Raw genomic sequence first — 13,639 nt, forward strand, 5'->3', positions numbered from 1 at the left:
TATTAACGTTTCATTGCATCTATGTTGTACTCAAGGCCGTATCCAGGGGGTGGTGGTGACTGGGTTTGAACCCTCGTTCCCTCCTGAATTTTTTGTCCAACTCGTATAAATGTGACCAAAAAATGCATATAAAAATTTTTTTTTATATGTTTTAAAGCCTTTTTTTTAATCCCTCCCGAACCAAAATCCTGGCTACACACTTGGTTGCACTCCTTGAATTCAGACAGTTCTATCATTAACCGTTCTGTTCTGAATTTCGGTTTTGACCGTATAGTTTTATTTCCTGAACCCAGGTCAAAAAAAAAAAAAAAAAACCTATGTAGAACTTAAATTTAAAGCTTATTTTGGCTGTATCGGTTCATGACACCCGTTAATGGATGCATTTTTTAGTCTCTTACTGGAATGTGACTTACAGGCAAGACTGTTTCTAGGGGGGCTAGGGGGTTTGACCCTTCACCCCGAAATGTTGGTCGGACTCGTAAAAACGTAACAACAATGCATATAAACAAATTTATGATGTGTTGTTTAAGGTTTTTTCGTAACCCACTCCCCTTCCGAAAAAATACCCCCTCCTCTCCAATAAAATCCTATATACGGCCTTGTTTACAGGGTATGTAGACAGGGCTTGGACGGTTTTCAGTAAAAACAAAAATATTTTGAAAGCAAAGAGCCATATAAAGATGAGCAGAAATAGTCATACAATAATGCACACTTACAACGACCAGAAATTACTGTCAACGAATCAATGATTCCCATAACGACCAAGAATTAAAATGAACAATAACATTTTGAGAAAAAAGGTTTTATTAAAGAAAAAAATAAAACACATTCACAAACAACAACAAAACCCGAAGTAAAGATAACGTAAAGATATCTTTGCTATATAAAAAACGTAAAGATAACAGATAGGTTACTGCTATAGTTGAAATAAATTAATCCTAAAACGAACGTTTCCTAAAGGCTAAGGAGCCTTTGGGGGGGGGGATTAGCACAGTGTATAATTGCATGTGTATTGATAATGAATAAATCTTAAAGAAGAAAGAAAGAAAAAGAAAACGGAAATTAAAATAAATAATCATTTCAAACTCAAGAAGAACGGAAATGGCCAGAAACAGGAGTTGGTAAGCCCGTATCTAGTAGGGGGATTACTGCGTTTGAACACTATCCCCTTCCGAAATTTTGCCTAATAAAAAGGTCGCAAAAATGTACATAAACCTATTTTTGATGCGTACACCAGGTGGCGGGGAATGGGTAACCCCTTGACTGAATCAAAACCACAAATAAAATATGTGCCAGTAGTTTAGTAATAGTAAACATTGTAGGTAACCCGGAATAAGTGCATGGTTGATCATGTCATTTACACGTCAAGGCAATGTTCCACTTTAAAAAAGATATGAAGACATTGTTTATGTTTATTAGAATTAATTAAAAAAAACTGTTTCCACAAAATAAGTTTTTCACAAAAAGTAAAGATCTCCATTAAACTAAAAATGAACAAAAATAGAATCAAATAACCTATCAAGCATACAACAACCACAAATCAGTATCAATAAATAAATGAAACCCGAAACGAACGGAAATTAAAATTTGAGTTTGAACGGAGTCAAGCTCAAAATGAGCAGAAATTAATATGAGTAGGGTTCAAAACCCCTATGCTTTCCAAAAGCAAGAATGCAATTTGTACTTTACTGAAAAAATCTTTTAAATGTTTTCACTTTTATAACTTTAAGAAACCAAAAATTAATTAAAATTTTAAGGAATAAGTATCAGCATATGTATATTAAACTGACAATGTGCATTCATTTGAATTTTTGCTATTTAATTGCACATTCATTTATTTATTGATAATGATTTGTGGTATTTGTATGCTTGGTAAATTATTTCATTCTATTTTTGTTCTTTTTTGGTTTAATGGAATTCTTTACTTTTTTTGAAAAACTTGTTTTGTGAAGAAAGTGTTTTTTTTTTTTAAATTAATTTCTGTTCGTTTTATATTGACATATCTTTTTCAAGGAAAAAAAAATAATAGTTTGAATCTTTCAGGTTTTCCTTTAAGAACTTATAGTTTGGCCTGCTATTTATATGCTGGAGAAATTTTTTCAGCAGTTTTTAACAACATAAACTCTTTTGAAAATAATGAGACACATAGCAGTGTTTAATTTAGTCATATGCATCCTCTAGTTGACCTGATAATTAAAAGTTAATACCATTTCCAAAAAAATATATCAGTGCTCTTTCACAGCCTGGATACACTTGTACTCTTTTGATTTAATAAAATTATAAGAGCAAGAGTAATAATAGAAGTACCCCCGAAAATTTGAAGTTAATACCCTCAGTCGTTCTTGGTATATTGCTGAGATGTCTTATTGGCAACCATGATACAAACAGTGTGTTTTGATTTATTTTAAAGCAACATTTAGTTTTTAAGAATAATGGGCAAATTTCATAGCTGTGGGGGGTTGACCTATCAAATAAGCCTAGAGATACAGTTACTAGACCATTCAGATATGATTAAAAAAAGGCTGTCTTAAAATTTTGATTGGAAGTGTCTGGAAAATTGTGAGCTGCCCTCCAATCACTTTTGACGCTTAAGAGGGCACTAAAACTTTAAATTTTCAATCAAATCCGCTCCTTTAAAATGTCAATGATATCATGCTAGAGCATAAGAGGGCACTAGAACTTTTAATTTTCAATCAATTTAGCTCCTTTAAAATATCAATGATACTACTAGCTATGACAGAGCATCGCTGCCTATGTCCTTATATGCCCTATGATGCTTATATGCCCTTTTAATACCTGCATGCATGTAGGTTTTTCGTTTAATTGAAACTTCCTAAACGTTCCCTAAAAGTTTCAACTTAATGCCATTAGTGTCGTTAGTTACAGTAACCGTAGAAGCAGTATTAAATGAATGCACACAGTGTCTTCTGGCTAGCTCAAAATCCATAACCTATGATATTATGAAGACGAAATTTTGAGAGTATCTCTATTGTACGGATGACAACCTGCCATCCGTATGCAGGTTGTTAAAAGGGCATATCAGCAATATCTTAGGAACAGTTTCGTGTGTGAAATTAAAACTTACAACGCTTGTTGCGGGGGATGTTGAACTAACCAAAAGACAATATTTTGCATCCTAATACTAATTCTTCTACTCCTACAACTGCTGCTACTATTGCTATTACTACTATTAAATGTCTTCAACTGCTACTACTATATTTACTGGTGCTACTACTACAATTAATAAACCTAAGTGTATTAAGGCGAAAATTTTGGGCAACTGTATTGCTAAAAATTTTGGGTAACTGTATTGAAATAAATTGAAACACACTACGCCCAAATAAGTTGTTAAGAGGACGTATCACCACTGCTTCAGGACCGGTTGATGGTATTAAGTTAAAAATTTGTGTCGAAAGGGATGTTGAAAAGAGGTGTTATTTGCATACTGCTATTAATGCTACTGCTGCTACTACTACTATTACTACGCATAATTACTGAACCTTTCAACAATGCTGAAAAACTTGATGTCTCAAAACTGTTTGGATATTTGTTATGGGAAACGATGGGCGTGGGGGGGGGGTCTCTCAGATCACTATGACTCTTAAAAAGGGGACTATATCTTCCAATTTAAAATCAAATGAGATACATCTGAATCTAATACGACCCCCATTCCATAAAAGCCTTATATGCCCCCAGGGCATAACTTACCGCCCTTGTCCGGGGGCTCTGGGGGTTTGTTTCAACCCTGGAATCATTGTTATAGACTATTTCGACTACTTTGAACAAAACGGTCATCGAACACAATTTTAATCAGATGCATTTGTTGAAAAGAGGGGTAGTTGGGTGAGGGGGTCTATTTGACCTCCATGACTATCGACTCTTAGCAGGGAACCAAAACTTCCAATTTCAACCAAATGAGCAACCTCTAAACTCTATTCAACCATCCCTTCCATAAGAACCTTAAATACTCCAGGGGCATAACTCACAACCCTCGGCCTCAGCCTCTTGTGGTTTTTATCAACCTCAAAAGCCTTGTTTTATGATTTTTGGACTATTTTGAATAAAAGGAGTGTCTTAAAATATCTATTGGACACATCTCAGGAAAACACGACGTGTTTTTGATCACTTTGACTTAAAAAGGGCAAGAACTTGTGATTACCAATCTAATGAGTCCCCTCTAAAGCATATACGACCATCCTTTTTATAAGAACCTTATGTGCCCCAAGGGCATAACTTACAACGCTTTCCCTGAGAGCTGTAGGAAGGGGAGGGTATATTATTCAGAGACATAATTTCCGAAACGTTCAACTACGATGAATAAATTTTGTATCTCCAAATTTTGATTGGAGGTGCTAAGGTAAATGCTGAGCGTGGAGGGGGGGGGGGCTGCTTGACCTTAAATCACTGTGACTCTTAAATAGGGCACTATAACTTCAGATTTCGAATCAAATAAGCCTTATCTGATATTTATACGACCGCCCATTCAATAACAACCTTGTATGCCCTCATAAAATAACTTACAATCCTATCCCCAGGGCGCTGGGAGGTTGTGCCATCCCTAGAGGCATTATTATATGTTCTATGGACTATTTGGAAAAAAATTGCTATCTCATAATTTCAATCAAATACGTTTGGTAAAGGAAGGGTTATAGAAGAGGGAGTGGGTCTAAATACCGTCCATCACTTTTAACGCTTAAAAAGGAACTAGAAGTGTCAATTTTCAACCAAATGAGCCTCTTCTAAAGTTAAACAACCATCCCTTCCATAAAAAACCCTAAATACCCCCTGGGTATAACTTAAAACCCTTGTTTCTAATCTCTGGGGTTTGTTTCAACCCCAAAAGCCTTGTTATATGATATTTAGACTATTTTGAATATAATGGCTATCTCAAAATTTATATTAGATGCATTTCTATTAGATTTCTATTAAATTTCTATTAGATGCAAGTTAAACAACCATCCCTTCCATAAAAAACCTTAAATACCGCCTGGGCATAACTTACAACCCTTGTCCCTAATCTCTGGGGTGTGTTTCAGCCCCAAAATCCTTGTTATATGATATTTAGACTATTTTGAATATAATGTCCATCTAAAAATTTCTATTAGATGCATTTCGGGACAATACGACGTGTGTGTGTGTGTAGGGGGGGGGGGGTAGATGACCTCCAATCACTTTGAATCTTAAAAAGAGCACTAGAGCGTCTGATCACCAATTCAGTAAGCCCCCTCCGAAGTTTATATGACCATGCTTTCGATAAAAACCTTATACCTTCCCTAAGGGCTGGGGGGATTTGTTATCCTCAAAGACATAATTTCTAGACCTTTCAAATACGTCGAACAAAATGGCTATCTCAAAATTTTGATTGAAAGTGTTGGGGGAGTTTTGATTGAAAGTGTGCAAATGATGGGGGAGGGGCTCATTTGCCCACTGATCACTTTTGACTAATAGAAAATGCACTGGTCCTCTCAATTTTTAATCAAATGAGCCCTTTTTGAAGCTTCTACGACAAACCTTTCTATAAAAACCTTACATACCCCAAGGGCATAACTTACGACCCTTGTCCTGAGAGCTATGGGGGGAGGGTTGTCATCCTCAAAGACATAATTTCCAGACCTTTCAACTAAGTTAAACAAAATGTTGATCGGAAATGTTTGGGGAAATGATGGGCTTGGGGGGGATAATTCTCCCTCCGATTACTTTTGACTATTAAATAGGGCAATAGCCCTCTCAATTTCCAATTGAATGAGCCCTTTTTGATGCTTTTGCGACAATGCTTTCTATAAAAAACCTTATATGCCCCCAAGGCATAACTTATAAACTTAGCTCTGAAGGCTTTGGGGGGGGGGGGGTTGTCATATTTATAAAGGTAATTTCTGTACCCTTCAACTACGTTGAACAAAAAGGCTATATCAAAATGTTGAACGGAAGTGTTTGGGGAAATGATTGGCGTGGAGGGGGGGCATTCGCCATCCAATAGCTTTTGACCATAAATAAGGGCACTATCCCTCTCAATTCCCAATTCAATGAGCCTTTGTTGAAGTTATTACGACAACACTTTAAATAAAAATCTTATATGCCCCTAGGGCCTAACTTACAACCTTTGTCCTGGGACTGTGGGGGGTTTGTCGTCCTCAGACATCATTTCCGGACCTTTCAATTACGTTGAAAAAATGACAATCTCAAATTTTTGACTGGATGTATTTGGAGAAATGTTTGGCGTGGAAGGGGAATTAATTGCCCTCCGATCACTTTCGACTATTGAAATCCAATCTAAAATTTAATTTCCAATCTAATGAGCCCCTTTTCAGGTTTCTATGACAATGCTTTCTATAAAAAACCTTATATAACCGCAGGTCATAACTTACAAACCTTGCCCTGAGTGGTTTGGGGGGTTGTCATTCTCAAAGACCTAATTTCCAGAACTTTCAACTACGTTGAACAAAATGGCTATCTGACAATTTTGATTGGATGTGTTTGGGGAAAGAGGGGGCATGAGAGGGGAACCTCCCCCTCCCCCGAAAAAAAATCTTGGATACGGCCCTGGTTATACTTGTTTATGTTTATTTGTATGTGTTTGTACATGTATATGTTTGTACGTAAATTTGTTGTTTTTTTTTCAAAACGTAAAATATACCACTTGAAAAAGTTGCATAATGGAGAGCGCGAAGTCTTTGAAGGAAAATCTTTGAAGGAAAATCTCAAAAAGCTGCTATTAGTACACAGCTCTTCAAATACTGCTCTTTTTTTCTGGACAGCAGCAACTGAGCTAGCCATCTCATATTGGGTGGACAGAGCGTTATTACAAGTTCATGTTGGCAGGCGAAGCAAAAACTTGTAAAAATACGGAAGAACTTATTGGTAGAAAAAAACTTTTTCGGATGCTGACCAACGGTCTGCGTTTCGCAGGTACCGATCTTCTGATTCACTACCTTCGCCCGGGAATGCAATGCGTGGTTGCACCGTTTGTTATGGAAACCGTTTCTTTACGACGGAAGTAAGAAAAATGACATGAAACATAACAACAAAAGGTTTTTTACAACATGAAGGGTCTTTTACTTGTAGATACAAGTATAATACGATTTACATAAAACCATAGAGTATGAAAAACCTGTCAATTAACAAATTATTTACTGCAAATTAAGCTATTTAACAAATTATTGTAAATAATATTCAACAGTTGAACTTGGACTTGGAAACAAGGCCGTATCCAGTATTTTTTTTTGGGAATGTAGTGGTTATTTTTTCTAGGGGGGGGGGAGTACAAAAAACGCATCGAAAATTTGTTTATATGCCTTTAGGAGGCGCAAGCCCCATATCCCCCTGGATACGGCCTTGCTTGGAAGTAAGGAATATTTTACCTTTTTGTTATTTTGTGTCGCCGCTTTTCTAAGCCGTTAATTGTCGGAATTCCTTTAATTTGTTTTTGTGTGGACAGTACGCCGAATACAAACTGTCAGGGGTCTAATCAGAACGTTGAAAGGGTTGATAAAGCTTTTCCAGGGCTCAAGAGGGGCTCCTGGAAAAAGGGAAAGATTTGTCTGAACAGCATTTTTTTGCTCTTTTTGGGTCGTCTCCCTTCTTTGTGGAAAAGTCCTCTTGCTTTACCTCTCACTCTCAACGTCAATGCGTGTTGATGCCTTTAAATCAATGCGTGCAACGTCAATGCGTGTTGATGCTCCTGCGTGTTGATGCATTTAAATATTGGGAATTTCCTGCACCCTAAAATCAGATCTTGGACTTTATTCCTAGATACCTCTATCCTCCGAATGCAGGTACATTTGCCTCCCTTTTGCATTAAAAGAAGAAAAAAAGAAAACATAATTATTTTCTTTCTGCGCCTTAATATTAAGAACTTCAGACTCTATAACATTTGATATTAACTGAGAACTCTCTAAAACATCTCCCTCGAATACAGGGGCGTTTATTGCTTGTTTTCTTTTGCGTTTTTTTAATTGTATATATCCCCCCTCCAAAAAAATTCTGATGACAAAAATCAAACTGAGTCAGTGTCCAATAGGCCCCTCAAATGGACCAATATTTTTAATGGGAAAGGTATTTTTTCACAGGTTTTAGACTCAAATAAACAGGGTACTCTAAGCTTGTGTCAGTGGTAATCTTCAAAGGGATTTAATGGAACCACATCATCTTCCATTGTGGGTTGGGTGTTTTGAATGCATAACAAGCCTAGAGTGAATAATAAGTTTGGTGCTGTGGAACCACTTCAGAAAATAGCAAGTGACACAGGATGAAGTTTTGAAATTCCAGCATAAATATTAGTATGCATTACTATATGAGGTCTCATGTCTCTCTGTTGAAAAACAATTTAAATTTACATTGATATTTAGTAGGGATACAAGCGGCATCCCATTGATAAGTTTAATAAAAAAAAGTGTTATCATGTGAATTATTTAGCCTAAAAAATTAAGTTAATTAGCCTAAAGAGTAGGTGACATTAAATAAATTATGAGATATTGTTAAAGAAAATTTGAAAGTCACCGAGAGGAGAGGAGGTGGGAATTTAAAAATAACAAAAAAAATTAATTTGCCTGATCATTCTGTCTTTCAGAGCTGTTGTCACGTTATCCTTTGCGGGATATATCCCGATATCCTCTTCCACCATCCGTGCCCCTCTTTTGTTTACCAATGGGAGCCACAATCGAAGCGTGGGCAGCAGCTGCTTCTGAACCAAAGCCGGTTTTCTCAACGTTTGTGTTAACAGTTAGTGATGCTTCTGAAAAGGTAATTATGCCAGTATCATAGCTTTTGTAGGTTCCATTTGATGAAGCTGTAGTTGAAAGAGCCTCACAGGAGCAGCGGGGTTTAGATCTTCCAGGGAGACAAAATTTTTATATGTTCTAGTAAGATAATAAAACCTAAGGGGGGCGCCCGGTACTTGTGCATTATATGGGCCTTTCTAAAAAGTCAAGTTTGGTTAATGCTAATTAAATAAAATAAAATAGGAGGAATATCTAATAGTTTATAAACAAATTTGGGCTATATATTTGCACATTAAGGGTGGGGATGGGGGGTAAAATATAGCATATATTAAATACGTAACCTAACCTAAACTAGGTACCTCCCCCCCCCCTAAACCCCTAAGAACAACAGTTTAAATATCGTAACGCAATGAAAACCCCGCGATGCATTGCATTACTCTATAGTAGTCTCTTGAATTAACCCGTAAAAAACGGGTTTTTCGTGACTGGTCTCCTTGTAAAGGCCGATTTAGACTGATATAGTGCCCAAGTACCGGGGCGCCCAATGTCAGAAATCACGCACACCAGGTGGCGCGTGCTGCGTGTGGAGGAAACTGCCATATTTGGCGCGCACATGGCGTTCTGAGATGTATACCAGGTGGCAGGAAGGGAGGGGGCCCTCGATAAAACCAGTCACTTTATAAAATGGCTAGGTTTCTGACCAAAATTTGATGATGACAAAACCTTTGAAATTTAATAACCTAGACGAATAAAACTTCAAGGAATCGATCTAGAGTCCAAATCAAATTCCAGGAAGATCTTTGAGAGGCCAATCTACATTAAAAGAATCTATTTTCCTTGGGTTCAATTGCGTGAAATTCAACAGTTTAAATTTATTCACCAATTATCTCAATGCCACATAAATCAAGTGTAAAATATTCTATAACGGAAAAAGCTTACCGCTTTCCTGGAAAAAGGATCCAAATTCTATGACTTATGGGATATTTAATTAGCTCTAGCCCCCCACCCCACCCCACGAAAAACTCTTTGAGTGCCTTTATATGCTATGAGGCTGCAAGTCAAAAGTGGAGAAATTCTGAGTAAGCAACAGCTATACTTCATGATTGGCTATAATTCAATTTTATGTTCTGTAATGGTCTCAACAAAGAGTAATAGAAAGGTTTCTACCTTATATCTCCATGTTGAAAAGTGTGCTTAATTCCATTGTTTATTTTTATGACGTATTTTTGAAAGCCAATCACATTTTTTTATTTTTGGAGAGATAAATATCCGCGCCTTCTAAAATTCGGTCAGCTAATGCTGAGCAAAAAAAAAAAAAAACTATACAGACAAAGAAATGCAGTTTGTGGAAAGATGAGTGACCCCGCCTTTTCAAAAGCTAATTAGTTTTTTCGTAAGAAAAATTAATCCGACGGAGGGCCAACTCCCCGAGGCCTGCATCAGGTGGCACCTGCGAAGCTTGGTGGAACTGTTCCAGGCGTTGAGAGGAATGTACCAAGTGCTGCAGGGACTGTGTCATGCGTAGTGTAACTGTGTTGCATACGGTGCAAGGACTGTCTCTGAGATATACACCAGGTGGGGAAATTGGGCGACCCCTCGCATTAATCTCGTAAAATGAAATAAAAGCTTTTAATTCTGCGATGGGGCCCCACTTTCCACTACTTGGTATACATCTCAAAACGTCACGTATGCCTCACTGTTTCGCCACGCTCGGCATGTACAACCTGGTGTAGGTGATTTCATAAAGTGTGCTTCCCCTTGAAACTGTGTTTCTCTGTGGTCTTAGTCATGGGGTTACGCACTAGGTCATTTATCTTTACTGGATGCACTTGGTATACCCGACGCAAGGACCTGACAAAGCTCCACGATTTTGTAGTTTATCATGCTTTTTCATACAATTTTCCGGTTTGTCTTCATTTTTACTGTTTTTTAGAATTCCCGTCCCTCCAATTCTGCTTGACCTAGAAATAAAGGTACTGGTGTGTTATGTGGACACCGCTATATATATTGTATGAAGGAAATGAGAGACGAAACCTGCCAAACGGGTTATTCGCAAGAGACCGCTATAGAGAAATGGAATGCAAAGCGTGGTTTTCATTTCGTTTACGATATTTAAACTGTTGTTTTTTGGGGTTTAGGGGGGAAGGTACCTAGGTTAGATTACTTGTTTAATATATGCTATGCTTTAACCCCCCCCCCCTAAAGTGCAAATATATAGCTCAAATTTGTTTATAAACTACTATATATTCATCCTATTTTATTTTATTTCATGAGCATTAACCAAACTTGACTTCTTCGCTGTGTCCGATATTTCGGTACTGTCTCCAGTACCGAAATAAATTATAGCTGGTTCAGTAATGTTTAATAATTTCCGCCATCACTTCCACAGATTTCCAAGCAAACTGACTACATTTAGAAGTCATTGGGAGAAAATCCTAACTGATGCAAGTCGTATCGTTTCAGAAGAACCATCAAATCTCTCCTAGTAAACATGTGGTACCAATCGTTAATAAAAAAAAAGAGAAAGACAAGATCGCTAATAAGAAAAACGAGAGCTCATCACTTTTGAAATATATGTATCAAATTTAATGATTCTCCTGTCTAAATGCGATAGCAGTTGCTTCCGCTTTCCCTTTAACTTTGTTGATAAATATCCTACTATAAAAGGCAGGTGCGGTATTTAAATCTGCTTAGGTGAATCATCAGGACGATAATCAACACGCCACCGGCATCCGGAATCAGCTTTGAACAGACGACGCTTGAATTTTTATTAGACACGGTTCCACTATGCTATTTAATTGAAAGATCATTTTCAGCAACCGAAACGCATTAACAAGTTTGCTAAAACTTGCCAAGGGTTGTCAACTATTTATTCGTGGTGTATTTTGAACGTGTAACATTACCTCCTAGTCTTAACTCTGTACTTTCTTTGTATACGCTATACAATGGCCTAGTGTCAAGCGTGAAGTTGTGGACTGGAGTGTAAGCAGTTGTAAAGAGGAGGCTCATGAAAATATCTGCAAACAACGTAGTCTTTCTCTCCCCCTGTTATTTGCTCCTGTACGTAACATTTTATAGGGACGAGAGAGGGGGGGGGGGCTATCTTCAAAAGTAGTATTCAAATTTGTCAAATTATATGAAAAACATACAAAACTACCCGGCTAGCGAAAACCTGGGTTCGCCGGGTTTCTCGCCTCGTGTCGCCCCTCCCCTTGCCACAGTTGGCAAATCTGGACTCCTCTCTACGAAAATCTTCAGTCGGTCTTGTTCTGACGTCCAATTTCAGTTGATCTACTAGCTCCCTCAGGCTTTTCGCTTCGTGAACGGTTTCAGACCTCTGTTCCTTGCGGATAGCCGGTAGTCGCATGTCTACGAATGCTTCTCTTGTTGCCTTTGGCAGCTCGGTCCTTCGGTTCACGAATGGTTGTTTGTATGAAATCACATTTCATTTTTTTCTAGGATTTTTATAACCTATATTCATTCACATGGTTCCAAAATTAATCTATTTAAACTTTCGTGTTTCTAACTTGACTTGTTTGATTATCTTGACTATTTTTCAGTGCAAAGGGAACAGTGTACCCCCAAACAAACATAGACGCACAGAATTGGTTTCTCTAGACAGGCCGGGTCACCTCACTCCGCTTGTACGGGCCTTCGTTCCTTGCCAATGACACTCTTGGGCCTTCGACCATTCAGCCATCTGCTCGATTCACTCGCTATAGTAGGCAGCTCAGATCTTCAGCGCCTGTAAATTTGTTATTTATTGCGACGCCATATTCCTTTTTTTATAGTCGATATTTTTCTTTAAAAATTCAACCCAGCAATATATCTATTTTTTGCATTTTGCTCAATATATTTTACGGGGTGTGCCTGTAACTGAAATCCCATTTAAATCAACCTTGTTCAACTCAACCCTCGCTCAGCTGAACCCCTCTCTAAATCAATCCTATGCAACTAAATCTCGTTTATCGTAACCCCGTGCGCCTCTACCCATGTTTAGTTGAACCCGCATTTAAATCTTGGATTAAGTCAGGTTGAATTGAACTGGAAACTGAATTGAATTCCCAAACTGGAAACGAACAAAGATTGGCCTTAAATATTGGCAGTGCTTATAACATGAATTGAAGAAAAAAAAAAATGCTACTTGTGTCTTATAGCTACCACACTCACCTGCTGTCGAGAAGTGAAGTTTGGTTACTGCTAATGAAATAAAACAAAATATGACGAAAATGTAATACTTTGTCAACACAATTATGAAAACTACAACAAAGAATTATGGAAGGGGGGCTACCCAGACCCTATTATATTAAATACGTAACCTAAACTAACCTAATCTAACCGCACTGTAGCTTCATACTGTAGCTACAATGTAGTTTCCCACCGAGCCAAAGCTCATATTGTCTGGTATAAAGACCATGAAAACCGGTTATTGTGTCAAGATCGCGATACAAGATCTAGAGTGTGGTGGCTTTAAGACAAAAGTACAAAAAAAAGTCTAGATATTAGCGAAAGGGGAAAAAAATATCTAGGTAAATGCGAAGAATTGCAAAAACACGTGCCCAAAATAATCAGATGGGGGAAAGAGAGAAAATCCAAATATGCAAAAGTACATTCATACAAAAATACATAAACCTTAGGCCAGATTCAATCTGTAGTATTACGCTATTAGGGTGACTTTAGAATTTCAATACACAGACAAAAAAAATCCTATTTTTATTTTACAACTGTTTGTATCTACCTGTTAGATTAATTAAAAAAAAAACTTTCCACAAAATTAGATTTTCAAAGAAAAGTAAAGAATTCCATTAAAACAAAAATGAGCAAAAATAAAATCAAATAATCTACCAAGCGTGAAACTACCACAAATCTGCATTGATATATAAATGACACCCAAAACAAACAGAAAATAAAATAAATAACAA

General features: G+C 37.3%; 1 protein-coding gene across 3 annotated transcripts in view; it reads left to right on the plus strand.

The window, feature by feature from the left end:
• The window catches only part of Crag (DENN domain-containing protein Crag), a 167,864-nt gene that overhangs the window by 37,907 nt on the left and 116,318 nt on the right, over window positions 1-13,639 (plus strand). For all 3 annotated transcript variants that reach the window (XM_089102130.1, XM_089102132.1, XM_089102131.1), the window contains exon 6: window positions 8,567-8,739. In XM_089102130.1, coding sequence (XP_088958256.1) covers window positions 8,567-8,739 — 173 coding nt within the window. The remainder of the gene's footprint in view (window positions 1-8,566; window positions 8,740-13,639) is intronic.

The sequence above is a fragment of the Artemia sp. Qi Xiang Cuo genome, chromosome 16, assembly GCF_049724085.1.
Source record: "Artemia sp. Qi Xiang Cuo chromosome 16, ASM4972408v1, whole genome shotgun sequence".
NCBI lineage: Eukaryota > Metazoa > Arthropoda > Branchiopoda > Anostraca > Artemiidae > Artemia > Artemia sp. Qi Xiang Cuo.